Source organism: Ursus americanus, chromosome 12 (assembly GCF_024610735.1).
Source record: "Ursus americanus isolate L20-20 chromosome 12, mUrsAme1.1.p, whole genome shotgun sequence".
In the NCBI taxonomy this organism is placed as follows: domain Eukaryota; kingdom Metazoa; phylum Chordata; class Mammalia; order Carnivora; family Ursidae; genus Ursus; species Ursus americanus.
In genome coordinates this window covers 57,591,133-57,615,281 of record NC_142138.1, presented here as the reverse complement: position 1 = coordinate 57,615,281, position 24,149 = coordinate 57,591,133, and the positions used below count along the sequence as shown (strand labels likewise).

At 52.4% G+C, this 24,149-nt stretch overlaps 2 protein-coding genes and 1 long non-coding RNA gene across 7 annotated transcripts; 2 read left to right on the top strand and 1 right to left on the bottom strand.

Moving 5' to 3' along the window:
* The first annotated feature begins 14 nt into the window (after nucleotides 1-14).
* Nucleotides 15-15,739, top strand: MYBPHL (myosin binding protein H like). The gene is made up of 8 exons (XM_087866153.1): nucleotides 15-2,763; nucleotides 10,464-10,552; nucleotides 11,114-11,309; nucleotides 11,541-11,680; nucleotides 11,787-11,979; nucleotides 12,080-12,216; nucleotides 13,450-13,636; nucleotides 14,498-15,739. Exons 1-8 carry the CDS (start codon nucleotides 2,619-2,621, stop codon nucleotides 14,506-14,508), a joined length of 1,098 nt encoding a protein of 365 aa, XP_087722279.1. The 5' UTR covers nucleotides 15-2,618; the 3' UTR covers nucleotides 14,509-15,739.
* Nucleotides 11,973-19,238, bottom strand: LOC123795116 (uncharacterized). Its single transcript, XR_006780339.2, has 3 exons — nucleotides 19,102-19,238; nucleotides 18,141-18,254; nucleotides 11,973-12,924 (listed from the first exon to the last, which is right to left on the bottom strand). It is a non-coding gene; the product is annotated as an uncharacterized LOC123795116 (long non-coding RNA).
* Nucleotides 19,239-19,419: 181 nt separating this feature from the next.
* Nucleotides 19,420-23,187, top strand: PSRC1 (proline and serine rich coiled-coil 1). Of its 5 annotated transcripts, none has more exons than XM_087866152.1 (8): nucleotides 19,420-19,564; nucleotides 20,042-20,099; nucleotides 20,191-20,248; nucleotides 20,722-21,163; nucleotides 21,515-21,658; nucleotides 21,850-21,968; nucleotides 22,261-22,354; nucleotides 22,578-23,187. In XM_087866152.1, exons 1-8 carry the CDS (start codon nucleotides 19,532-19,534, stop codon nucleotides 22,611-22,613), a joined length of 984 nt encoding a protein of 327 aa, XP_087722278.1. In that variant the 5' UTR covers nucleotides 19,420-19,531; the 3' UTR covers nucleotides 22,614-23,187. The 5 variants fall into 5 exon arrangements, with proteins under 5 accessions (XP_087722278.1, XP_045657545.1, XP_045657546.1 ...); XM_045801589.2 differs by having other exon boundaries at nucleotides 19,425-19,564; nucleotides 21,515-21,629; nucleotides 21,720-21,968; XM_045801590.2 differs by having other exon boundaries at nucleotides 19,534-19,663; nucleotides 21,515-21,629; nucleotides 21,720-21,968.
* Nucleotides 23,188-24,149: the final 962 nt, after the last annotated feature.

The window sequence follows — 24,149 nt, the reverse complement described above, 5'->3', positions numbered from 1 at the left end:
GGACTACACTGGTAGCACGAGGGTATTAGATAAGTTGTGGGGGAAAACTTAGTTTTTCTTGTTCTTTATGCCCCTAAAGGTCTACCTCCCATGGGTATTTGTAGGACCAGCTTTCCCATTCTTACCCCACACGCCCTCTCAGCGTGCGACTGCTACCCACTTCCTTCTGGACACAACAGCATAGAATGACTGTCCCGAATTAGCTGTCTCTTCAGGCAGGTTTGACAGATGACAACACGGGAAGCTTAAGTTCAATACCTTCCCAGCCGCCTCTCTTAGATTTTCTCTTGCTGCCCTTGCTCATAGTCCTGCCTGATCCATTTAATTCAAGGACCTTTCAAAGAGTTGCAGCTTTCCTTTCTCCCCAAATATTTGTTTTAGGAGAGGTTCCCGTCCACCTCCCTTGAACCTTTAGCCGAGCCTTGAAGACTGCTGCTCAGCCTGCCATCCTGGGTGACATTTCCAATGAAAACTTACTCTGACGTCATGATCTGAAGACCACAAGGCAGAAGCCGTTGCTCTTAAGGAGCTGGCTATCTGGCAGAAGAGTTCCTCCCCCAGGAGGTCGTGTCTGGTAGTTTTATTTTCAGGAAGTCTAGCTCATCTAGTGTCGGAGGACTTACCGTACCAGGATCACTAGATGGCTTTTTTATTTTTTTTAATTTTATTTCTTTTAAAGATTTTATTTATTTATTCGACAGAGATAGAGACAGCCAGCGCGAGAGGGAACACAAGCAGGGGAAGTGGGAGAGGAAGAAGCAGGCTCCCAGCAGAGGAGCCTGATGTGGGGCTCGATCCCAGAACGCCGGGATCACGCCCTGAGCCGAAGGCAGACGCTTAACCGCTGTGCCACCCAGGCGCCCCTAGATTGCTTTTTTAAATGCAGATTCCTGGACCCCACCAAGACCCATTAAATTAGACTGTAATGGACAGACCCTAGGAGTCTGCATTTTTAACTTGCTTCTTTTACACCTTTATTGTAACAAAGGTCTCAGACTGAAAGTCTAGGCCAATTTCCTACCACCTGGTGTGGGGACTCTGTACTCATAAGGGCTCTGGCTGGTCAGGCAAGAGAAACCGGCAGAGGCCTTCACGCTAGTCCCGACGCACACGAGTGTGGCCTCAGAGGTCAAGCTTGTAGCGCCCTCCTCAGCCATCCCAGCTCCTGGTAAACAGGTTCCTGGGCCGGAAGCGTGTCTACAGGCTGTCCTGGCCCTCAGCCCCACTACAAGTTGCAAAAGGGAGCTTCCACACCCCATAACAGCACAGGCTCCTGGGATCCTATCAACTCTGCCCGAAACTGAGGGCTAAAGGGGGAAAATGAGTGTACAGAGCCCGTTCATTCAACACGCTCTTGTTTTTCCATAAAAGAAAAGGGTGGTGGGGCGGAGGAGGGGGTATGTGGGAACTCTGTACTTTCCATTCAACGTTACTGGGGTACATAAAGCTCTAAAAAGTAACGTCTCCACACACACACACACACACACACACACACACACACACACACACACAGGAGGGGATGCTGGTTTCTGGAGCTAGTAAAGTGAGGGTATGATAGGAACCATTTAGATGCAGTGTACAGGACGTGAGGAATGATGGCTTGGTAAGTCTAGACCTCATGCAGGACTTTAGTATGTAACTAACACGGTGGTCTGGCCAATTATTCCACTTTTATCATTTTCTCCTCCACACGGTGATGGCATCATCACCCCTGGTCTCAGAGCCCAGGGCCCCGAGGTTCAGAGTAAGTGATTGGCTCAGGGTCACCTAGCTCATGAGCGAGTAGCCCAGCCAGCAGTCACACACGTCCTCCGGCCTCATGCCCCTGGCTCCCCTCCACCGCGGCCGCCTCTCCCTTTGCTGGTGCTTTATCTCAGAGACAAGCGAGCTCTCCGAGGGCCGCATGCCGGCCTGACTTAAAAATAGCTCGCATTTACAGAGCACTTAGTCAGCTACATTCTGCTAAGCGCTTTACACAGATTAGCTCTTGTAATCCCCACGACAACCCTATGGTCATTAGCCTCTCCGTTTTACAGGTGAGGAAACAGACCCGAGAGAGACAGTCATGTGTGGCAAGTCACACAGCTAGCTGGTGATGGAGCCAAAAGTGAGTCCAGGTAGTCTGGCTCCGGAGCGCGGACTCTACCTGCCACCACCACCAGGGGATTAGGCAGAGGGGATGGGGACGGACCCCACAAAGGGCGAGTTGGCACAACTTTACAACTCCCCGACTACGGAGCAGAGAGAGAAGGAGCCGTTAAGGGTGTGCCGGTGAATCCACTATGCCTGCTAAGCCCGGGGCCGCATTGTGGGATCTGTGCGCGCGGTCAGGGGAGCTGTTCGAAGCTCCAGCCCTCCCCTCCCTCCCCAGTGCTGTGTGAGGGCTGTCACCTCAGTCCTCCTGCGGCTATTCTGGGCTGCTGTCTGATCTCCCTCTCTTTCCCAGTCCCTGCTTCAGCCCTTCTACTGAGAGGAGCCGGGTGGGAGAAGGCCAGGCCAGTTACATAAGCCTGTGGCTGGGACCCCGGGCGGCCAGGCTGGAGAGCAGGTGCTTAGCCCCTCCCTCACCACCAACAGTGAAAATCTCCCGCTGGAGCCCAGCCTGGGGGTGGCCCAGCATGGAGGCAGCCACGGCTCTGGAGGTGGCCTCGGGATCCACACTGAAGGTGAAAGAAATGAGCCCAGCCGACGCTGAAGGACCCCCAGCTTCATCTCAACAAGAGCCCGGCAGCCCCATTCCCCAGCTCCTGTCCCCAATAGAAGGTGACCCACGGGATTGGGAAGGGTGGGGGGCTGGGTGGTAGGAGTTGGGGAGGCCTCCCTAACACCCGGCTGCATGTCCTTAGGTTTGCGCACAGGCGAATGACTTCACGGGCTTGGTACCGAGCATGGAGGAGCAGTAGTGGGGGCCCCCACCCCTTTCCTTGGTGAATTCTTATTTGCTGCTCAAGTGTCTCTGCTGGGTTTGTGCTTTTTAGCTCAGAAGTCAGTGAACGGTGTTTGTGGCACTTTACAGTGACTAAAAATGATCCGTTTCTATTTGCACCTGCAGTAAAATGTCTGTCCCAGGGACTGAGGGCCTGATATACTAATACCAGCTAGGAGGGAATGAGGGGTGAGATGGTGGCCGTCTGGATGGATTGGAAGGGGGAAATGAAAAGCTTCTAGCAACCGAGAGGCTGGGTGGTGAAGAAACAGTGCATGACACTCTGCCCCTCGCTCAGCAGTGCCGTGGGTCCAGGACCAACCCTAACCCTCCAAATGGCTCCCAGGGAAAACCCCGGCCTCTCAGGGTCTGAGCTCCACGGAAGCAGAGCCCATCGAGGAGAAGCACTGGCCTCCCTTCCGCAGTGGTCTCTGTGAGCCTCTAAGCAAAGAGGCCCTTTTGAGCTAGGAGATGGTGGGCGGCCCTTCCAGTTCCAGTGTCCCTGCCAGCGGCCCAGCCGCCCACTCCCCAGCTGCCCCTGGCGGAGGCCTCTGCAGCTAACAGCTCTGTGAGCTCGGTGATGTTCACATGGGGCGTCGCCCACTGTGCCTGGCTTGGCCGGCCAGAGATGGAAGACAGAAGCCGGGCTTTTCCCTTCTCCTGCGCGGTAACCGGCAGAAGGAACCACAGGCGCCTCACACATTTAAGACAGTTACCTGCACAAAGTCCCTGCTTTTGGCCCCCTGACATCTTGAGTGTAGGGGATGCAAAGACCGCAAACAAGAAGTTCCTGGAACCCCAGGGTAGGGAAAGGTAGGAGAAAACGACGTGATCTAGACTCTGCCCAGGGCCACCTCTGGCAGCTCTGTGCCCTTGGACGAGCCAAGCAACTGCTCAGTTTCCTCTCTGTAAAATGGTAATTAATAATATCTACCTAGTAGGGCGGTTGAAAGGATTGTTGAGAGGATCCAAAGTGCCTTGGAAGAGGCCAAACTAAGATGTGAATAGATAATAAGCTATTTCCAGGTCAGGAGCCAAGACTGAGGGTTCTACCTATAAATGGGGTTGGGTAGGGAAAGCTGGCTGCCCCTTCTCATCCTCATGGGAGACGCTGGGTTTTCGGGAGCTGTCTGAATGCCACAGGCAGAGAGCCAGCTGAGTTTGCTCCCTTGAAAAGAAGGTCGGGGTAGCAGAAGTTATTGTGAGCACATTAGACTGGGATGGTCTTGAGGCAGAAAACCAGTTTCTTCCCCAAAACGTCCAGGGAGTAAGCCACAGAGTGAGAATGAGAGCCAGGACTGCTGACTCCCGACTTGGCTGGTCTCTCTAAGACCCTGGGGGAGGGCATCTCAACTCACCCACGCTCCTCCCTCTGGCTGTGAGTAGGCGCTGTGGGCCATGGGCTCCGGACAGCCACTGGCCAGCCACCGGGAGTGCAGGCAGCCTCAAGAGCCGCAGGCCTCAGGGCCACCAGCATCGGCAGCTCAACTCGTTAGCATCCCAGAGGTCAGTGATAGTCAGCGCTGCTTGTGATACTTGGCAAAGTATGTTTGATTCTGTTATCTGCTTAGAGAAGACATGAGTTCAAGTCCTAGCTCTGTCCTGTGACCCTAGGCAAGTCAGCGCCCGTCTCTGGGCTGCCATTTTCTCATCTGTAAATTGAAGGATAACCTTTTGATGGCTATGGACCCCTAGGAAAGTCTGATGACATCTGTGGAATCTTATCCCAGGAAAAACACTCAAAAAAAAGTTCAGGGAGCTCAGAGAACCCCTGAAGTCCACTCACAGGTCCTTCAGAGTGCCATGGACCTGGCCTAGATGGGCCCTAAGTTCCTGTGAGTTCCAAGGCCTTTTTCTTCCTCTACCTTATGGGGAGCGCTGCAGGACCCACGGGGGCCCTGCGGTGAGCATGTGTGTACATTTGGGAAACAGAGTAGGCACCAGAGGCAGAAATTCATCTGCAACATCAAAATAAACTGCAACTGGCCAACACTGAGCTTTCAGTCAAGAAAGCCTTCTTTCTAGCTAAATCAGCAGCAGTAGGCAGCCAGCATCGGGAAACAATTTCTGTCCACCCACCGCACTACCCAGAGGCACTGGGGCCCGGAGCAGCCTCGGGTGGGAGAGGCCTCCAGCCTGCGTGGAGAAGAGGGACCCTGAGACCCAGAGGAAGGGCCCATCTACTGATTTCAGAGTAACTACATCTCCTTGCGATGCAAACTGTTCTGTGTCTTCCAGGCTTGGGAAGCTGGGGCCCATGCCTGGGAGCAACCTTCCTTCATTTCTTCCTTCTTCCTTCCTCCTACTTTCCTATCCCCTTTCTTCCTTCTACAAATATTTCTTTTATGCCTATTATGTGCCAGGCATTGCTACAGAAATAAAAAAGGCAAAAATAACTCCCCTTGTGGAGGTTCCATTCTAGTGTAAGGAGATAGACAATACATAAATTGTAATAAAAAAATAAGATATATAATATGTCAGAAATGTGCCGGAAAATGAAGCAGAGGAGGACAGAAAGTGCTGGGGGTGGGAAACATGTTTGCTATTTTAAACAGGATATTCAGTGATGGTCTCGTTAATAAGGTGCTATTTGAGCAGCAACTTAAAGGAGATGAGAGAACAATGCATGCAGATATTTGAGGGGAATGTTTTCCATGCAGAGAGAACAGTCAGTGCAAAGGTCCTGAGGCAGGAGTGGGCCCTATGGATTGGGGCCACTGTGCCTCTAGCAGCTTGAGGGAGAGAATGGTAGGTTTGAGGGCAGAGAGGAAGACATTTTGAAGACCAGTTTGACTCTGAGACCGATGGGCAACCTGGCCAAGGTTTTAAGTGAAAACTGACATGATCAGGTATAGGTTTTAAGGCTTTTTCTGACTGCTGAGTTAAGAATAGGCTATAGGAAGGCCTGAGACACTAGCAAGGTCATCCACTGAGCATGAGGATGAGGGAGAGGGTATGGAGGTTTTAGACGTGGAAGGTGTGCAGTTGTCACCCAGGAGAATAAGAGGCTGAGGGGACCTAGGAAGTCTGGAAGAACTGCCAGAGGGCCATGGGGAGTCAGTGGTCACTGTTAGTGGCCATCACCTCACAGTCAGCCTTGCTGTATTTTCCCCAGTGAGGATGTGGGCACTGAGTGGCTGGAAAGCATTTAACTGAGGTCGGCCATGGCAGGGAGAGCGCAGTGGACGACCAGGCGATTAAGGGATCTGAGTGGGTACATAAGGGAGTGTACCTACCGGACTGTAAGCTGGGTGGGAAAAAGAGTGGTAACCTAGAGGGTGACAGGGAGTGCAGGGGTGGGAAGGCGTGGATCAGAGGTCTCCATGGTGCCATAGGATCGCTGGTGCTGGAGAAGCAGAGCTGGAGAACAGAACTCTAGGGGCAGAGACTGTGCTCGTCAGGGAATGCCCGTCGATCTAACAAACAGGCCTCAGAATTGAAGGCTCAAAAACAATAGGTGTTTATTTCTATTAAAAAGTTTCTCTATTTCTATTAAAAATAGTTCTCCATGCAATAATTCCAGGCCCCAGGCCTCTTCCCTCTTGTGGCTCTGCCACAAATCTCGGACAAGTGTTGCCTGTTTCTCTATCCTTCTGTTTCTTTCTGACCTTAGTCTCACAGAATTCGAGAAGCTGAAGTTCTTCACAAGGTGCTTTGGAAGTCACCTTTCCTAAGACGCTCCTCCAGACAAGTTTCTTTTTTTTAATTTTTTTAAGATTATTTATTTTTGAGAGAGAGAGAGAGCGTGCACAAGCAGAGAGAGGGGGGAGAAACAGACTCCCCACTGAGCAGGGAGCCTGAAGCGGAACTCGATTCCAGGACCCTGGGATCATGACCTGAGCCGCAGGCAGACGTTTAACTGACTGAGCCACTCAGGCGCCCCTCCAGACAAGTTTCTGATAAGGCCAAGGCCACATCCTGTCTCAAAGCCATAGCTTGCTTGTGCATTTGCTCTTTTTAGGGAGCCATTCACTCACACAGGCACATGCATGCACACACACACATATGCTCCCAGTCTCACACACTTACCCACGTCCATGCACACACTGTCGCACACGTGCACACACTCTTTATCTCACACATAGGTGCACGTGTGCACACACACACCCTTCATTCTTTCAATGTGTCTGTCTTGTTCCTTCACGCTCCAGGACAGAAGTAATAACATCAACATGAACTACATGGCCCTTAAGAAATTGCTGGAGGAAAGTCTTTAATGGTGTGAAGGGAAATATTGATAGAATATGAACACTTATTTCCCATGAGCACAGAATAAGGAAATGGGCATAAACTTCAATAGGATGAAATTAGGGTAGAATTAAGAGGAATTTTCTAATCCAGAGGAGTCAAGATCTTTGGCCTTTAAGTAGTAGTCTCCTTCTCTGCTAATTTTCAAGAAAGAATTAGACAGCATTCTGTCTGAGAGAAAGACAGCTCAGAAGCCAATGTCTCTCAAAGGACTCTTCAAAATGCCTTTTCCCCAAGACTCTATGAATGAAAGAAACCACGCTATAGCTGTCCCAAACCCGATCTCAGAAAACCTAGGCTGTGACGTAGGGAACAGTCTTTGGTTCACATCCGTCCTGGCATCCGAGGAGCAGAAAGACCTTGGGCATCAGGGAAGAGCCACATTTCCCCAAGGTCAGTACAATTAACACCTCTCTTGACCACAGATGTGTGAAAAGAGGTGCCCCAAATGAGGCCTCTGATGAACATTCTTAGCGAAGGGGCGGACTGCACGCTTGCTCGGGCACGTGGGAGGGCCTGGGCGGAGCCGGGAAAGAGCATTCTGCTGCCCGGGCACCCGCAGCTGCCAAGCGCTCTCCTGCCACCTCCTGCCCCCTGTCAGCTGCTTTGGCCTCAAGCCCATCCTCTTTCCCCGCACTGGGGTCTGGGAGCCTTCGAGAGCAGAATCCTCACCTGCTAATCCTCAGACTCACAACGTTCCGATACCGTAAATTTGCCCCCTGGCAGTTCATCATCTTGTCAGGGAAGCCCACGTGCAAGCAAAGAACTGGCAGGGGAGCCCCCCAAGGAGGAAAAGACTGCCATCTAGCTGTCAGCCCTCCTCCTCCGTCTCTCTGCCCCCACCGGGATCCCCTCTGGATCTCAGGGCCATTCTGCTCATCCTCCTAATGCCAACATCTTCATTTATGTTCCACATAAACCTGTTTCTTTACTCATTCTCTTCAGCTCAGGTGAAACAACGCTAACATCTTCCAAGGTAGTTGTCCAAGCAACACAAGAAACACTAAATGGGCACAAAGATACGAGTCAGCTTGCACCCATCTATAGAAAAGCCCATTTCCCCGCCCCCCCCCCCCCCGAGTTCCGAGCAGGGCTCAGACAGCGCATCTTCCAGGCGTGACGACCTGGGCTCCTTTCCTCACCCCGACCTGTCCAATTCTTGAGGGTAGCCCTCTGCCTTCCCTTCTCTGCCTCCTTCTCCTAAGGGCGAGATCACCGCCAGGGCCCTGACTGTGGTGCCCAGGCCCCAGTGGACAGTGGAGGGCCCGCAAGCGGGCAGATACGCCGAGCTCAGAGAACGGGTCCTTCAGGCGTACGCTTCTAGATGGGGAGGCAGCCTAACTTCACAAGTGTGTTTCTCCCCCCGAGCCCTTTCCCTCCTGTCTTCCTGTTCCGGGTGCTCATCCAGGTCCTTCTGCGTCAAGCGGGCAGAGCAGGGGACAGCAGAGCCGGCTTCTCTCCAGCAAGTGTGAAGGGCTATTTCCCCACCCAGCAGTGGCGAACCAAGCCCAACAAGATGAGGTTTGACCCTCCTTTTCAATCGCCGCCCTCTTTTTTCAGAAAACCCTTAAGTCATATCCGCTTGTTCTCAGCTCCTTGGTTGCTCGCCAAGACGGCCACAGGAGAGGAACACACCGCACAAACACTTCTTCTGTTTTTCATGCCCCACCCCCTTCCAAACGGCCCAAGTCGAACAGAGGGCAAGCAGAGCAGTGTCGTTCAGGGCCTGGGGCTCGGCCGCTGCGCTGTTCTTACCGAGGCGTCGGGCCCTGAGCAGTCCGGGCAGGACAGCCGCTCAGCGCTGAGACCCATGCTCTTGCCAGGGGCCGGGGTGAGGTGCCGTCCAAGACTGCACCGCCCAGGGGGAGGCGTAAGCCACACCGTGAAAAAGGAAGCTAGATCAATACAGTGGACAGTGTGCGCTGAGTAGCCGTGTTTATATACATTTACAAAGGCAAAAAGTGATCTCGAGACGGTGATGGGGCAGACCGTGGGAGGGAAGTTCCTCGAAACAGTGGGCTACAAACTGAGGTGTAGGAAGAACATAGTGGAAACTCTATTTATTTTAAATTTCACCATTCTAAAGTTTGCATTGTATAATGTACATATTTAAACAGTCCAACTAATAAGTAAACACACATACCCTGCAATAGAATGCTCAGGAACATATCTGCAGGGAAATGTTAATCGGAAAGTTTGGAATCCTCTGTCAGACCGCTGTGCTGTTTGCCATAGCTGAACTGAGCGCAGTTTTGACAACTGCTCGAGTGAATCGTGGGGAGAGGCCAGGGAGTTGGTGAGACCTGAGGCGGTATCACAGTCCACTTGAGACAACAGCAGCAGGGGACCACCTCTACCCGAGGAGAGGAGAGCGGAGCCCTAGAAAGCAGGAAAATGGTGTAGCCTCAGCCGGGCTCCCAAGGGAACCCAGGTGGGATGTTGGCACTTTCTCAGCCAAGGCAGCCCGAGGCTCCCTGCGCGGAGAGAGGTCACACCTGGTCAGCCTCCACACCTTACACTCAGCACTCTCCTGAGCATCTCCTGCCCCCATCCTGGAAGCCAAGGGACAGGAACTAATCCCTCTTCTCACTGGAACACACCTGGGAGATCAAGGACTAGTGAGCAGTGGACTTAGTCTTTCCCAGATTCTGTTCGTACAAAGTGATCCTTCATGAACTGGAAGAGCCCTGCGCGGGTGCCCGAGCGGGGCAGTGTGCAGAGGAAGGGCCTCAGGTGCCAGCTCCCTGTGCAGTGACGTCAGTGCTGCCCTAGTGGGTCCAGAGTGTGACTCTGCCGCAGAGTGGAAAGCTTTCTCCTCAAGTTTGGCATCAAGCTGGGAAGCAGGGCTGACACTTGGAGGTCAAGACTAACATTGAAAGTGGCTTTGATAAAAGGTGTGTTGTTAAGGATAAATGTAGGAAAGGTGTACAGAGACCAACCACACGGGCTAAACCAGTCTGTGCACAAACAGAAAAAGAAATCTCAGTTGATGAAAAGTCAGTAGTTGAGAGTTACAAATTAAAAGAAGCAAGCATCAGGCTCACACTCCAGTGCTTTCTGCCAAGACTTGAATGCTCTCAAGGGGATCTTTCAGCCAATCACTCTTCCCTAAATCCCAGCGAGCTGATGGGAGCAATCTTTCCATTCCCTAGGAAAGGGTGGATTTGGTGAGCACCTGGGTCATCTGCCCATGGAGTAGAGCCAGATGCGGTGTCCACTTCCTCTGAGCTCTGCCTCTCCCACCACAGGAGGCTCACCACCCACTGTTCTCTTTCCTTCCATCACTCAGAGCACCCCAAGATCTGGCTACCACGGACCCTGAGGCAGACCTATATCTGCAAGGTTGGAGACACTGTGAACCTACTAATCCCATTCCAGGTGATCATGCTGGCCCCACGCTGGGTCCATGCTGGCCCCACGCTGGGACCAGGCCAGGGTTTTGATTTGGAAACAGATACTAAGAGTCTTGCTGGCACTGGGGCAGTCATCCTGGCCTGGAATGGAGGGGGCCATGTCACCAGAAGTCTGAGGCAGAATGACCCTTTCATCTTCACTCCTGAGATGGAGTTTGGGTTGTGCCCCATGTGACGAGCTGAGGCTAACCTATGTCCTTCGGTCGGCAGAGGTCTGGGAGCTCTCGTTTCGGAGGGCTCTTGGGAGTTTAGGCAGCTATTGTTGCCCCCAGCTGCCTCAGGTGACCTGAACTCTCAGAGGGTGGGAAACTCAAAGCCAAACCCCATCATTCCCCCATGATCCTTAGGCTGTTGATGAAAGATGCGAGTCCCCTGGGACAGTCCACCAAATTCTAACTCCAGGCATTTGCAATTCAAGTCAAGTCACCATGTGGACCTGGGGTGGCTCTGAAACACCCCCCCCCACTGCAGCAGGGGGGGTCACGAGGCATCTCAGGGTTACTTACAGCCTATTCCCATTTCTTAGGGCAAACCCAAACCTCGAGCCACCTGGAAACATGACGGCTGTGCCTTGGATGCCAGCCGTGTGAGTGTGCGGAATGGGGAGCAGGACTCCATCCTCTTCATCCGAGAAGCCCAACGTGCTGACTCGGGTCGCTACCAGCTCAGTGTGCAGCTGGGAGAGCTGGAAGCCACTGCCACCATTGACATCCTGGTGATTGGTACAGTGTGGGGAGTGGGAGAGAGGTGGTCCTCAGGGGCTCCCTCTCCAGGCTAAAGAGGAGCCATCGCAGAGAGCTGGGGAAGCCGGGGTGACTCCCCACAGCAAGGGTAGGGCACAGTGGTGGGTGAGGGGAGGCGTAGCTGAGCAGAGAAGGGGAAAGGCACTCCCGAAGTGATTTCCATACATATGTGAGTTGTCCCATGCCCACTGCCATGATTGGCCCTTTCAGAGAGGCCAGGTCCTCCTCAGAGTATCAAGTTGGTGGACGTTTGGGGCTCCAGTGCTACTCTGGAGTGGACACCTCCCCAAGACACGGGCAACGCGGCACTCCTGGGATACACCGTGCAGAAGGCTGACACAAAATCTGGGGTGAGGCCCAGCTGGGAGGGAGTGGGGAGACAGGATTAACGCATTCTGGAATGGGGCTCTGGTAACTCCATGCAGTGGGCTGAGGTGGAGTGAGTTCACAGAACAGGGGTCTCATTCATGGCATTCTGGGACCCCAAAGCTGTGGTTCACGGTGCTGGAGCGTTATCACCGCACCAGCTTCACGGTCTCCAACCTCATCGTGGGCAACTCCTACGCATTTCGAGTCTTTGCTGAGAACCAGTGTGGGCTCAGTGAGACAGCCCCCATCACTGCTGACCTTGCCCACATCCAGAAAGCAGGTACGGCCCGGGGCCCGGGAGCTGGGAAGTGTTGAGGCTGAAGAGTTGAAGAGGGGTGGGGATCTCGGGCACTACGTCATTGGCCCTTTGGTCCCCTCAGCGACTGTTTGCAAGACTGAGGGGTTTGCGCAGCGAGATTTCTCTGAAGCCCCAAAGTTCACCCACCCTTTGGCAGACTGCACCACGGTCACCGGCTATGACACCCAGCTCTTCTGCTGCGTCCGTGGCTCTCCCAAGGTGAGCGGAGTTCCGCGGGCTGGCCACACTGCGCTGCTCCCTGCTCCTGCCTTAACCCCCACTGTGTGGAAGTGCATTCTAACCACACCGTTGTTCCCATCACCACCATCTGCCCGTCCCACAGCAGGTGAGGCGGGTTATGCACAGTCAGGACACGCAGAGTCCAAGGCAGGCCGATGTGCAGGATGTTTCCAGTTTCCTTTTTCGCGTCTGTTCCTTGTGTATGAAGATGTCACATACTGATCCTCTGGCAGTTGGGCTGAGCTTCAAGTTGTCCCTCCAGCAGAGGTGATGGAGTCTCCCTGGTTTCCCCTTAGTCACCCGCTATGCCTCACCTGTTCCGAGCCATCTGCATGCCAGCTGTCTAGAGTTGAGGCCACAACCCTGAGCAAGTCTATTTCCAATCTAGCCACTGTACTTCTGTACACTATACCATATACAAGATCACTAACGACTTTACCAAGTTCCTTTCGCATAGAAGTCCTGGGCCAGACCCCATGGAGATAACATCTCAGAAAGAGAATGTCGGGGCGCCTGGGTAGCGCAGTCGTTAAGGCGTCTGCCTTCGGCTCAGGGCGTGATCCTGGCGTACCGGGATCGAGTCCCACATCGGGCTCCTTTGCTATGAGCCTGCTTCTTCCTCTCCCACTCCCCCTGCTGTGTTCCCTCTCTCGCTGGCTGTCTCTCTGTCACATAAATAAATAAAATCTTTAAAAAAAAAAAAAAAAAAAAGAAAGAGAATGTCAATAAGCTCACTCTAGAAACTACTTTCTAACCAGAGGGGACAACAGTGAGTCCCAAGGCAACAGTGGGAACAGAATATGAATGATTCAAATTCAACAATGTATATACAAAAAAGAGGCAATACTTAGGATCCATGACGGAGCTGCTTGCACAGAATGGGACAGAAGGTCCCACCTTTTTTCTAGTCTGGAATACTTGAACAAGGCAAGGTTTCAGGTGCTCTCTTAAACCAACAGAAGGAGCTTAGGAGGCTTCTGAGGGTACTGGAAAGGGAACCCCTCCCCACATGTAAGGAATGGGGAGCTTTCTAGAAGACCATTATCTCTTCTCGATCCCGTACCACCTGTTCTTAAGGCACCCTACTCCTCCGGCTTCTCTGGCCGGTGTGTCCCTAAGCCTTGCAGGCGAAGAGTCCGGGATTGAGCACAGAAAGAACAACTGGTTCTCACCACTCCCGTGCTGCCCCCCCTCCCCATCTTTATCTTGCAGCCAAAGATCATCTGGCTGAAGAACAAGATGGATATCCAAGGCAACCCCAAGTATAGAGCTCTCAGTTACCTGGGAATCTGCTCTTTAGAAATCCGCAAGCCTGGTCCCTTTGACGGGGGCATCTACACCTGCAAGGCGGTTAACCCCCTGGGGGAGGCGTCTGTGGACTGTCGGGTGGATGTGAAAGGTAAGGGCAGAACTCATCCCCTCTCTCCACAGGGGGACAATTCAGGGATGGAGCCACAAGCCTGCAGGGAACAGGGCTTGGCTGGCTCCCCCTGCAGGTGCTCTCGGCACTGTCATCATCAGGATGGATTTGAAGAGCCGTGTTTATTACCCAGTATCTTATTCCTCTCCAAAATAACTCTGTAATACAGAATGGCTAGTTCCATTCTGCAAAGGAGAAACCTGAAGCGCAGGGCGATTATCGCTGTACCCAAGAGTCCCAGCACTGCTTAAGGGATGAGTCGGCACTGTAGCGGAAAGAGCCCAAGCCCCCTGGCCTTCACTCAGATCATTTGTCTTGAAACCGCAGTCTTTGACTCAGTCCAGGAAAGTTGCAGCTGTCTGTTAGGCTTTTAAACAAACCAGAGCACTTGCCCTTCTGGTATGTTAAAAGGGAGAATTGCACATCCTCTCTACCTCTTTTAAAGTATTCATTCACCCATGCATTCCCGTCACCTTGTTTGGATCTCTGCCACTGCATGTAGCGTATTGTTGCATAGTGCCTATTTACCGATCTGCTTCTCCATTAAACCAAGAGCACTGTGAGGGCGGGGTCAGTCTGACGTGCCTTTGTCCACACCTCCCCCCACCACCGGCATCAAGCCCAGTTTCTGACACCCAGTGGGCACTCTCTAAGTGTGCACAGCATGCATCAGGAATGAACAGGCCGTCACATGCCCTATTATTTCCCCTGCGGAGACTCCTAATTAGCACCATGGACTCTGGAAAGACCCGAGAAGTATATCCCTTCCCAGTGCTCCACAAGAAAGCTTCCCAGAGATTTCTGAGATGTTAACTCTGAGAAATGTCTGAATTCTTGCAGCTCCTCACTGAGGCTCCCCAAGAGGATTAGTGCAACTCTGACAAAGGTAAGGAAAGAGGTCCTGTGGTTCTGAATGGAGTAAGTTATGTTTATGGCTAGTGTTGAGTCTGGGACAGATATGTCCTGAGCCTTTCAACCATGCAGTCACTGGTGACTACTTTCCTTTTAACCACTTTTTTTTTGGTAAGCTACTACTCTCATCTCCGTGGAAGTAATTTATCATAGATGGTACTACTTTTGTCACATCCTCTATCTATCTGTACTCAAGTTGATGATGGGTATTAAACCTAATGGTCCTCTGAAAAGGAATGACAGCATCTACCTTACTTTAAGCAAGTTCTGTGGGAGGGAGGCGGGCAGGTGCTATAAGAAAAGGCATCAAGGGAACAATCAGGAATGGAGGATGGATGCGGGTCACCACCGGTAAGTGGCGGCAGCACGGAGAGACAGGAAGCTGCTCCTGTCCACTGTTTCTACCTCAGTATCAGCAGCACGGTGAGAAACAGATTAGTTTGCTTGTCTTTGAAGTTTATGGATTCCTTCCCTTCTGAGAGAAGAAACCACCATTATCATCATGTCAATAATAATCGAACACGTGAGTATGTGGTCCCAAGCAGCACATTACTGACAAAGGGCAACTCAGATCATCGTTTAAAATGGGATAGCTCCTTCAGGTTCTAAATCACTCACGGTAGAAATGCTATGTATGAACTGATAAGTGGAGTGAAAAAGCAGCTCGTGGGAGAATTAAGGAGAAGTGGTTCCCAATGTCTCCTTGGACTTACAGTTCCTGACTGATGAAAATTGAGGACGAATACCACCCCAGAAGCCATTCGAGTCCATCGTTGATATAGAGCAAAGAAAAACCCTCAGGGATGCATTAAAAGCACAGACTTCTCAGGAGAGTTCTCTCTGCCAGTTGGCTTGCAGACAGTTCTCTGGCCACCCCTCAGTTCCTTCTCTGGGTTAATGTTACATTGGGGTTAGCCTTGCTCTGCTCTCTCTCTCTCAGCCGGCACGCAGCAACAAAGCAGGGTAAGTGGAAAGGTGACAGCACAGGACCTAGGGCCGTGAGGAGGATAGCCTCAGCATCCTGGATGTGCACTGGTCATTTGCTGTTACAGCCACAACACACCCTTTCTTTTCTGTGCCTCCAGGAAGCCTGACTGTGGCGAGACTGTGTTCTTAAGGAGCTCCGGGGCAGCGTCTGGTTTGGACTAATCTAAATAAATGTGTGGATCTTCTGCCTAAGTGTCCATCTGTTTGAGTCTTTCTCTATGGGAAAAACATTTAGAAAGTTGGAATTCTTTAGCCAGACTGTATGGAATCTGCAGACCCTCAGACCCCTCTCTCTCCTCATATCCGCGTTCTCTTCCACAGAGGTTTCTAACACTGTCCTTTTGTCTAGAGTCTATGACAGAGCTGAATTCAACTCTTTCCAGTGCCTGGTGCTGAAAGAGATGCTGAACATGACTTGCTCTCTTCCTCTCCGCGCTTTCCAGCGTAAGTTGGAAAACAGCATGCACATGCATCACAGAGACGCAGGCAGCAGAACACAAGCACGTGTACGTAGCTAATTAAAGACAGAGCACTAAGACTTGAGGGCTGGGAGATACGAAAGAAATTGGAGCAGTCTCATTAAGCCCTGGGGAAAGAATAAAGGTGAGGTGCCCTTGCCTGCATGCTTGTTTTCATTCTTATAACAAGATATTAAAGGCATTCTGTGATGGAATCTGCAAAAGACAGCAACAATTCCTCCCATCCTAGCTAGGGTGGGCATGGCGCTCTTCCCACCAAGAGCTGGAGTCTGTTTCCCCTCCCCTTAAACCTTGGCTGACCATGTGACCTGCTTTAACCAAAAGAATATAGTGGAGGTGATGTGTCAGTCTGGGCCTAGACCTCAAGAAGTCTTGTAGTTTCTGCTTTTGCTTCTGGAAGTCAGCTCCCATGTAAAGAAGCTCAGGACAGATTACTGAATTATGAGAGGCCACATGCAGGACCACCAAGCATCCCAGCTGACAGCCCACATCGCAGCCCTAGATATGTGTGGCCACCTGAGACCCTTCAGCCCTCGTCAAGCCCAATCTACTCCCTGTGGAGCAGAGACAGGTGGTCCTTGCACAAGCCTGCCCAAATTGTAAAATCATGAGACGAAGTGGTTGCTGTTCTTTCAAGCCACGAAATATGAGATGGTCTGTTACACAGTAATATGTAACTGAAACAGCCTTCTCTGCATCAGATACTCTCTTTTAATCTTCATTTTTCAAAGAGGCAATTGAAGTTTATAAATTGCTCCAAGTCATGCAGCTGGTAGTAGCAGAGCTAGGATCTGAACCAGGTCTGTCTGACTTCAAGCCTTGCCTCTTTCCTCTCCTCTCTTTCACCCAGTGACCCTCACTGTAGTGGGTCTGGGTTGGGATCATGGGTTTAAGAAAGAAAAGATTTCTAGGAGGCAGGAAATCTTAAGCAAGGCTTTGGGGGGGGGGGTGTTTTGGCTGAGAAGAGTGAGAGGGCTTTTCTGTTCACACCAAAGGTCTATTTTCAGTTGAGGCAAAGTATCTATTCCAGCCTTTCTTGACTGGAGCACTGTGAGAATTAAGCCCCAGTGCCCCCCAAGGCATCCATTGTATGTCATAAATTAACTTCCATGCATTCAGAACGTTACTAGTTATGTAGCATCTTGGGAAAATTGAGAAAGTAGCCACATAAATTATGTGTAGGGTCTAATGCCCTTGCTGAGAATGCTGAGTTGGGAGGAGAGGGGGCCCAGATTCCAGAGCCAGCTAGTCATATATGCAATGGCCAAGAGGCCTCCCTCCAGCTGAAGCAGGGCCTAGGTCAGGAAGGAGTGGAATACTCCCAGCTATGATGCCCTAAGGATCAGTTAGACCTCTGGCCTCAGCCCACAGCCCCATGCCACTGCTGTCTGTTGAAGTACTCAAGGGTCATCCCTTACAGTTCCTATATTCTGAACCTTCATGGTGAAGGAATAAAATCTTCACGCTGAACAAGACTTCCAGTCACAGTTAATCTTTCCACATTCAGGAAGGACTGCCCTGGAACCCTTAGTTTTATCATTTATGCGTTCAACGCTATGGAGTTCCTTCTGAACTAAGGCCTACCACGTGCCTGGGGGGGGGGTGTTCTCTTTGTTAACTCATTTATTCACTATTTATCCAAAATCTTAAACATCTGTTCATATATATCATTTTGGGGTTGAGTTAACATTGGCAAACAATTCCCAGAGTAGTGGCCTTAGGCTAAGAACTCCTGTGCCTGAAATCTCTATTTTCTGCTTTTGTTATTTTGATGGAGGAGAAAGTAGTTCGGTTGCTTGTCTTCTGGTACTGCAACAGCTTTCAAAATCGTAATTTGGTGACAGGAATTTTTTTTTAAGATTTTACTTATTTGAGAGAGAGAGACTGAGAGAGCGTGAGCGAGGGGAGAGGCAGAGGGAGGGGGAGAAGCAGACTCCCTGCTGAGCAGGAACCCCCCAACTCGGAGCTCCGACCCAGGACCCTGAGATCATGACCTGAGCCGAACCGACGGAGCCACCCAGGCGCCCCTGCTGACGGGACACTGAAGAGGCGTCTCCTTAGGAGAAACTCACTGCCAATTTGCCACAACCGCCTCCGCCACTCACCTGAGGTTGGGTGAAGGAGCAGGTGCACGGCTCGCGGGCTCAGGCGGCTGCTCGGCAAAGCAGGAGCGCAGTCCACGCGCAGCTTCTCCCTCCGCCCCCTTCGCCGCCACCTGCCTGGACAGAGGGAAGCTACTGGCTGCCGTCCCCCGCCTCCCCAGAGCCGCGATCCTACCAGCCACTGCGGGGCCACGCTCACCAGCAAGCCTCCGGAAACCGGGCAGCCCTCTCCGCTCGGCTCTCCCGCACGCAAGCCGGCAAGGGCTGGGCCTCCGCACCCCTCCCTGCCCCTCTGCACCCCACTAAATCCCAAGGCCCCTGTGCCCGCCGCGGCGTTTCTGACAGGGGCATTTGTTGCTCGCGCCGGCAAACCCCACCACCTCAACGTCCCAGCTAAAGACTAGGAAGGAACCCCCCGAAAGCCCATAAGTAGCCAAAGTAATGGTCATGAGCTCTGGAGACTAAAGCTCTCCAGCCATTCTTCTCATTTTGGGGGAACATTCTGAAGAAGCCCTGGTAACGGGTGGCCCAGCCTAATCACAGGCAACCCCTGGGAAAGAACAAAAAGGAAATCTCTAGTAAGTAGACTTAAGCATTTTACAAACACGGCTCTTAGGGTAGCGGTAGCAAGTCACAAACACGCTCAAAAGCCCCCGAGGCCCGCGGCAGAAAACTCGAGACCGGTAGTTCCCCCGACCGCGGAACGTGACTCCTGGCCGCAGAACGGGACTGAAGGTCAGAATCCTCGCCCCGCGGGGAAGCCAGGGCTCCGATATACCCACGCCCGCCTGCCGCGTGACGGAGGAGTCTCGGTTGAATTGGACCCAAACCTCCCTGTCCGAAAAGCCTGTTGTGGTGGTGGTTTGTTTTTTTTTTTTTTTTTACACCTGGGCTACCTCGGGTGCCGAATGTTCTCGCTTAAAAAGACGAAGGAAGATGTGCTTCTTAGAGAAACTCCATATACCTAAAACATAAATGCCCAGGTGCTCCCGCAACTTGGAAAAATCACTACTGAGGAGATCTGGCAAACGCGGTGCTTGCAAACGGAGTGAGCCCCTGCAAACGAATTTCCTCAAGCGCTGGGTTAGTCTTAGGGCGGGCGCGCGCAGGCCCGGCCGGTGAGCCCAGGCTCCGCCCAGCGGGAGGAGGGGGCGGAGAAAGGCGGGGGGGCGGTGCTCGCCGGGCGCGAAACCTACATTCATTGGCCAGATCCCTCGCGCCCCGCCACAAGGCCCCGCCTACTCCGGAGGGAGGTCTCCTGGGCGCGCGCGCGCTCGCGGCCTCCTCGCTTCAGCTCTCCGGATGGAGTCTTTCTTAGAGCTGCTCTCCGCAGGGCCCCCTCCTGCAGACTTCCGCCCGGCTGCCTGTCGCCGCCCCGCCCCCGAGGGCAGGGGATGCTGGGATCCGCCAATCACGGGGCGCCTATGGTAGGAGTGGGTGGAACCTGAGAGATTCGAAAGGAGCCCCACCCCCTCGGGGCTGATTGCCGGGACTAAGTGGTGGGAAGCAAGCACCTTCTGCGAGCGGTGAGGCGGGGCGGAAAATAAAAACAGAGGGTGGGCTGGAGGTGCGGTGTGGGTGTGGTGCCGTGGGAGTGGAAAGGTGATTTGGGGAGAGGAAGAACCGGAGGATGGTGGCGGGGAAGAAGATAGAGCGTGCAGACCGCCGCCGGTGAGGAGAGCCCAGGGTGTGGGGGGGGCGGTAGTGCAACCTGAGGAGGGGGAATGGTGCGCTCTCCGCACCTTCCGCGGAGGAAACGGCTGAGTTACCGGGGCAGGTGCCACTCCTGGGACCTTTGCTTTACCTCCAGCGTGATCCCCACCCCCTGGCTTGCACCCTGAGTCTGTCTAGCTGGGAGCCTTGGGCAGGATGGAGACCTGAAGAAAGGGATATTTCCTCTCCAGCTCAGGTCTAAGCTGACTCGTGCTCCTGCCGGCTGGAACATGGAAGATTTGGAGGAAGGTAAGGAAAGTAAGAAGGGAAGAATGAGGTGCTGCGATTGAGAGCCGTGTTGGCGACCTGAGGCTGGCATTCATTCCCTCCTCCCCTGCAGATGTAAAGTTTATAGTGGATGAGACCTTGGACTTTGGAGGGCTGTCACCATGCGACAGGTACCATCCTCCTGAACCTACTTGCTTTCCTCCAACAATCCCTCTTTGTCTCTAACCCCTTAGTGCTGAATTATTGGCCCCTGGGGTCTGGGTTGGTAATGACGCAAGGTTGGGTGCCCTGCGGCTGTTGGGGGACTTGTTGACACAGCCTCAGTGACACTACTGGGGGAAGGGAAAACGGATAAGCTGGGATGAGACGTCAGGATGTTAAGAAGAAGGGTAAGTGGATTTGCTGCACCTTCATCCTGGCATCATTTCCAATGTCGATAAGGGCTAAAGGCCTATTAGGCCTCGTAGAACCAGGCGTCTCATCACCTAGAGGCCACATCACACAGTCAGCAAGGCCATCAGGGTTTGGGGTTGAATCCCTGGCTCTGTGTGTGTGTTGGGGGGGGGGGGGTGTCTGGTCTCCTTTGCACAGTCGCCTGCTCTCTTCTCCGTGGGCATGGTGCCTGGTTTGTTTTCTGTCTCAGTCGTGAGGAGGAAGACATAGCAGTGTTGGTGACTCCAGAGAAACCCCTCCGGAGAGGACTTTCCAATCGAAGTGACCCAAATGCAGTGGCCCCAGCCCCCCAGGGGGTGAGGCTCAGCTTAGGCCCCCTTAGTCCAGAGAAGCTGGAAGAGATTCTCCATGAGGCCAACCGGCTGGCGGCCCAGCTGGAGCAGTGTGCCCTGCAGGAGCAGGAGAGCACAGGCGAGGGCCTGGGGCCTCGCAAGGTGAAGCCCAGCCCTCGGCGGGAGACCTTTGTGCTAAAGGACAGTCCCGTCCGAGACCTGCTGCCCACTGTGAGTTCTTTGACTCGGAGCACCCCCTCCCCAAGCAGCCTGACACCCCGACTCCGGAGCACCGATAAGAAGGGGTCAGTCAGGGCTCTTCGGGCAACATCTGGAAAGAGGCCCTCCAGTGTGAAGAGGGTAAGTTTGGAGGGTCTGGGTTGGTTGTGTGCCCTCAGACACAGTGCGTGACTTGGTACAGCCATAGAGTGGTTTCCTTGTTGGTAAAACGGGGTTAGTAAAATTCTACCTCAGAATTATTGGAATTAAGCAAAATACCATAAGCAAAGCACTTACCACGGTATCTGCACATACCTCGGTAGAGTCTGTAATAAGCTCACGATAAATGGTATGGGTGACCATGACGTTGGGAGCTAACGTCTGCCCTTCCTTACTGGAATGTAGGCAACTCTCCACCTCTATTTTTCAAACAGCCAGCAGAACAGATTCTTTTTCCATTCTAGTTCTATTTTTTCTCTCTTTGTATTTCAGGAGTCACCCACTTGCAATCTGTTCCCTGCCTCCAAAAGCCCAGCATCTTCTCCTCTTGTCCGATCCACTCCTCCAATCCGGGGCAAAGCAGGGCCCGGTGGGAGAACAACAGCAAGTGAGAAGGCTTGGGCAGCAAAGCTGTGGGTGAATGGGAGGGGGAAGGATGTGGAGCTGAGCCTCTAATTCTTCTACTCCTTTCCACCAGGCCCACCTACCCCTGTCAGACCAGTCTTGGCCCCACAGCCTTCTACCAGCAACTCTCAGCGCCTCTCTCGGCCACAGGGAGCAGCCGCTAAGCCTTCCAGTCGACTGCCTGTTCCCTCGGCCATCCCCAGGCCTGCCAGCCGAATGCCACTCACCAGCCGGAGTGTACCACCCAGCAAAGGTGCCCTGCCTCCAGCTTCTCTGCCAGCTCGGAAAGGACTTCCACGACCAAGCGCTGCAGGGCACAGAGGTGAGGAAGAGTGGACATAACAGTTGGAAATCAGGAGGAAGAATGCTTACTCTTGCCCAGCTTGAATGCACCCTCGCAGTGCTGGGACCAGTGACCACTTCTTCCATCTTCATTACCACTCAATTTGAAGATGGGGAGACCTAAGTAAAAGAGAGGATGTGGGCCCGGGGAAAGAGTTTGAACAATGGTTTTCAAATACCCTATGTTTTTTACCTTGGGTGGGAAGAAGCTCACTCTGAGAAGGTCACGTGAACTCTTTGCTAACTCATTTCTTTTGTCAACCCCCATCAAGTTCCCATTTCCCAGCGACCAAATCTTCCTATCCCTGGTGCCACTCGCAGCAGTCTGCAGCCCCCCAAGAGAGTTGCAGTCCCAGGACCTACCAGGTATGATTGTTTGAGAGGCTGTCTCTTTCCTGTCATCTGGGCTTCCAAACTGTTATGCACACCAGCCCTGAGTCTTATGTAGCAATATGGGGATGAGGAGGGGGGCCTGGAGAAACAGGGAGTCTTTTTTCTTCCTTCCCTGAGAAACTTGATCTCAGCTGGGTGACAGATGGGCTTGAGGAGGAGGGACAATTTAAAGCAGTTCTTCCTTTTGACTCTTTAGGTAAAGAGATCAGGACAGCAAGCAAGAATTCAGTAGCAAACCACTACAGTCACTGCCTGGACTCACCTCTCCTCAGCCTCCCAAGCCCTCTCATGGAAGATAGGCCCTGACTCTAGCAGATTCTGGCCCAGGAGCAGGAGAAAGAGATGCCACCAGGGCTGGTGCCCCAGGAGTAAAGAGCTGGGAGATGGGGTGGATTAGGGTTGAGCTGGAGGGGAATCAAACCCTGTGAGTTGAAAGAGGATTAGGGAAAAGAGGTCGCCTTCCAACAGGGAAATTAACAAGCAGAAAATGAGAAAAACCAGAATAGTAGTTTGTCCTCATCCACCCCCACTCTTGTGTGCAGTCCCAGAGAGTTTGATCTTCCTCCCAGGCATTGGTCCACTGGACATTTACATGTGAATGGCCTCTGTAGCTAACCTCCCTGCTCTCTGAGGAGCAGCCCTGAAGCACATCCTCTGCTGGATGCAGGCCTGTTTGGAGAGGCAGAGGCAGGCACCTGGTCTCCAGAACTTGTTTCCCGTGAATTCTGTGACTCTTAAGAGGCCAGTTGATGATAAGCTTACATTGGTCTGCATTTTTCTAAAATAAAATGAATGTATTTTTCTAATCTCTGTGTATGTGAAAGTAAATTCTCCAATTTCAAACAAATTTGTAGTAAACTGTGTTATTCCGATGAGGGAGCCAGGACGAGCTTCCCAGGCCAGGCCTAAATAGGCTGAAGGGGCTTGTGATTCGAGCTCGTCAGACCGGGACCACCCACCCTCCCTTCGTTGGCATTAGATGGGAACACACTGCCTTCTTCCAGGATGCATATGTTACTGAAAGGTCCAGATCAAGTGAAATATGTGGGTGAGGCTATCAAGGTAAGGTCTTGGTCAAATTATTATTTATATCCTAAGCTTGGGTGACCTTTCCTGGCAAGAGCATGGAGCCTTCTGAGAATGCCTTGGCATCTGGTCTGCTGTACCAATGAGATGAGGGGACCCTTTGGTGGGTACCCTGGTTTCAGTTTCGCTGACTGCTTCAGTGGAAGATGCTGGAACACCTCACCGCATTCTACCTTGTAGAATTGTTTCTAGACTTGAGGGCTGAACACGAGGTTTTATAAACCTCTGCCATGCCAAGTGTTATGAGTTGTATGTGGCAGAGAATTTCATTCATTTGTTGAAAAAATAGATTTGAGTGCAAGATGTTGGGGGTTGTTGAACGAATAACAGAGACTCATTTAACACATTTCACTAAGGGTCTCCCTTTTCTCACAGCCTTTGACTCTTGCAACCAGAACCAATTCAATTCCTTTTGAGGTTTTTGTTTGTTTCTTAAGATTTATTTATTTATTTTAGGGAGAGCGCTCAGGGAGCCAGGTAGGGGCAGAGGGAGAGAGGAAGAGAGTCTTAAGCAGACTCTGCACTAAGCATGGAGCCTGAGGCGGGGCTTAACACAGGGCTCGATCTCACGACCCTGAGCTCACAACCTGAGCCGAAACCAAGGGTCAGACGCTAAACCGACTGCACCACCCAGGTGCTCTCAATTCCTTGTGAGTTTTGAGAGAACGTCCCTCTTTGAAGG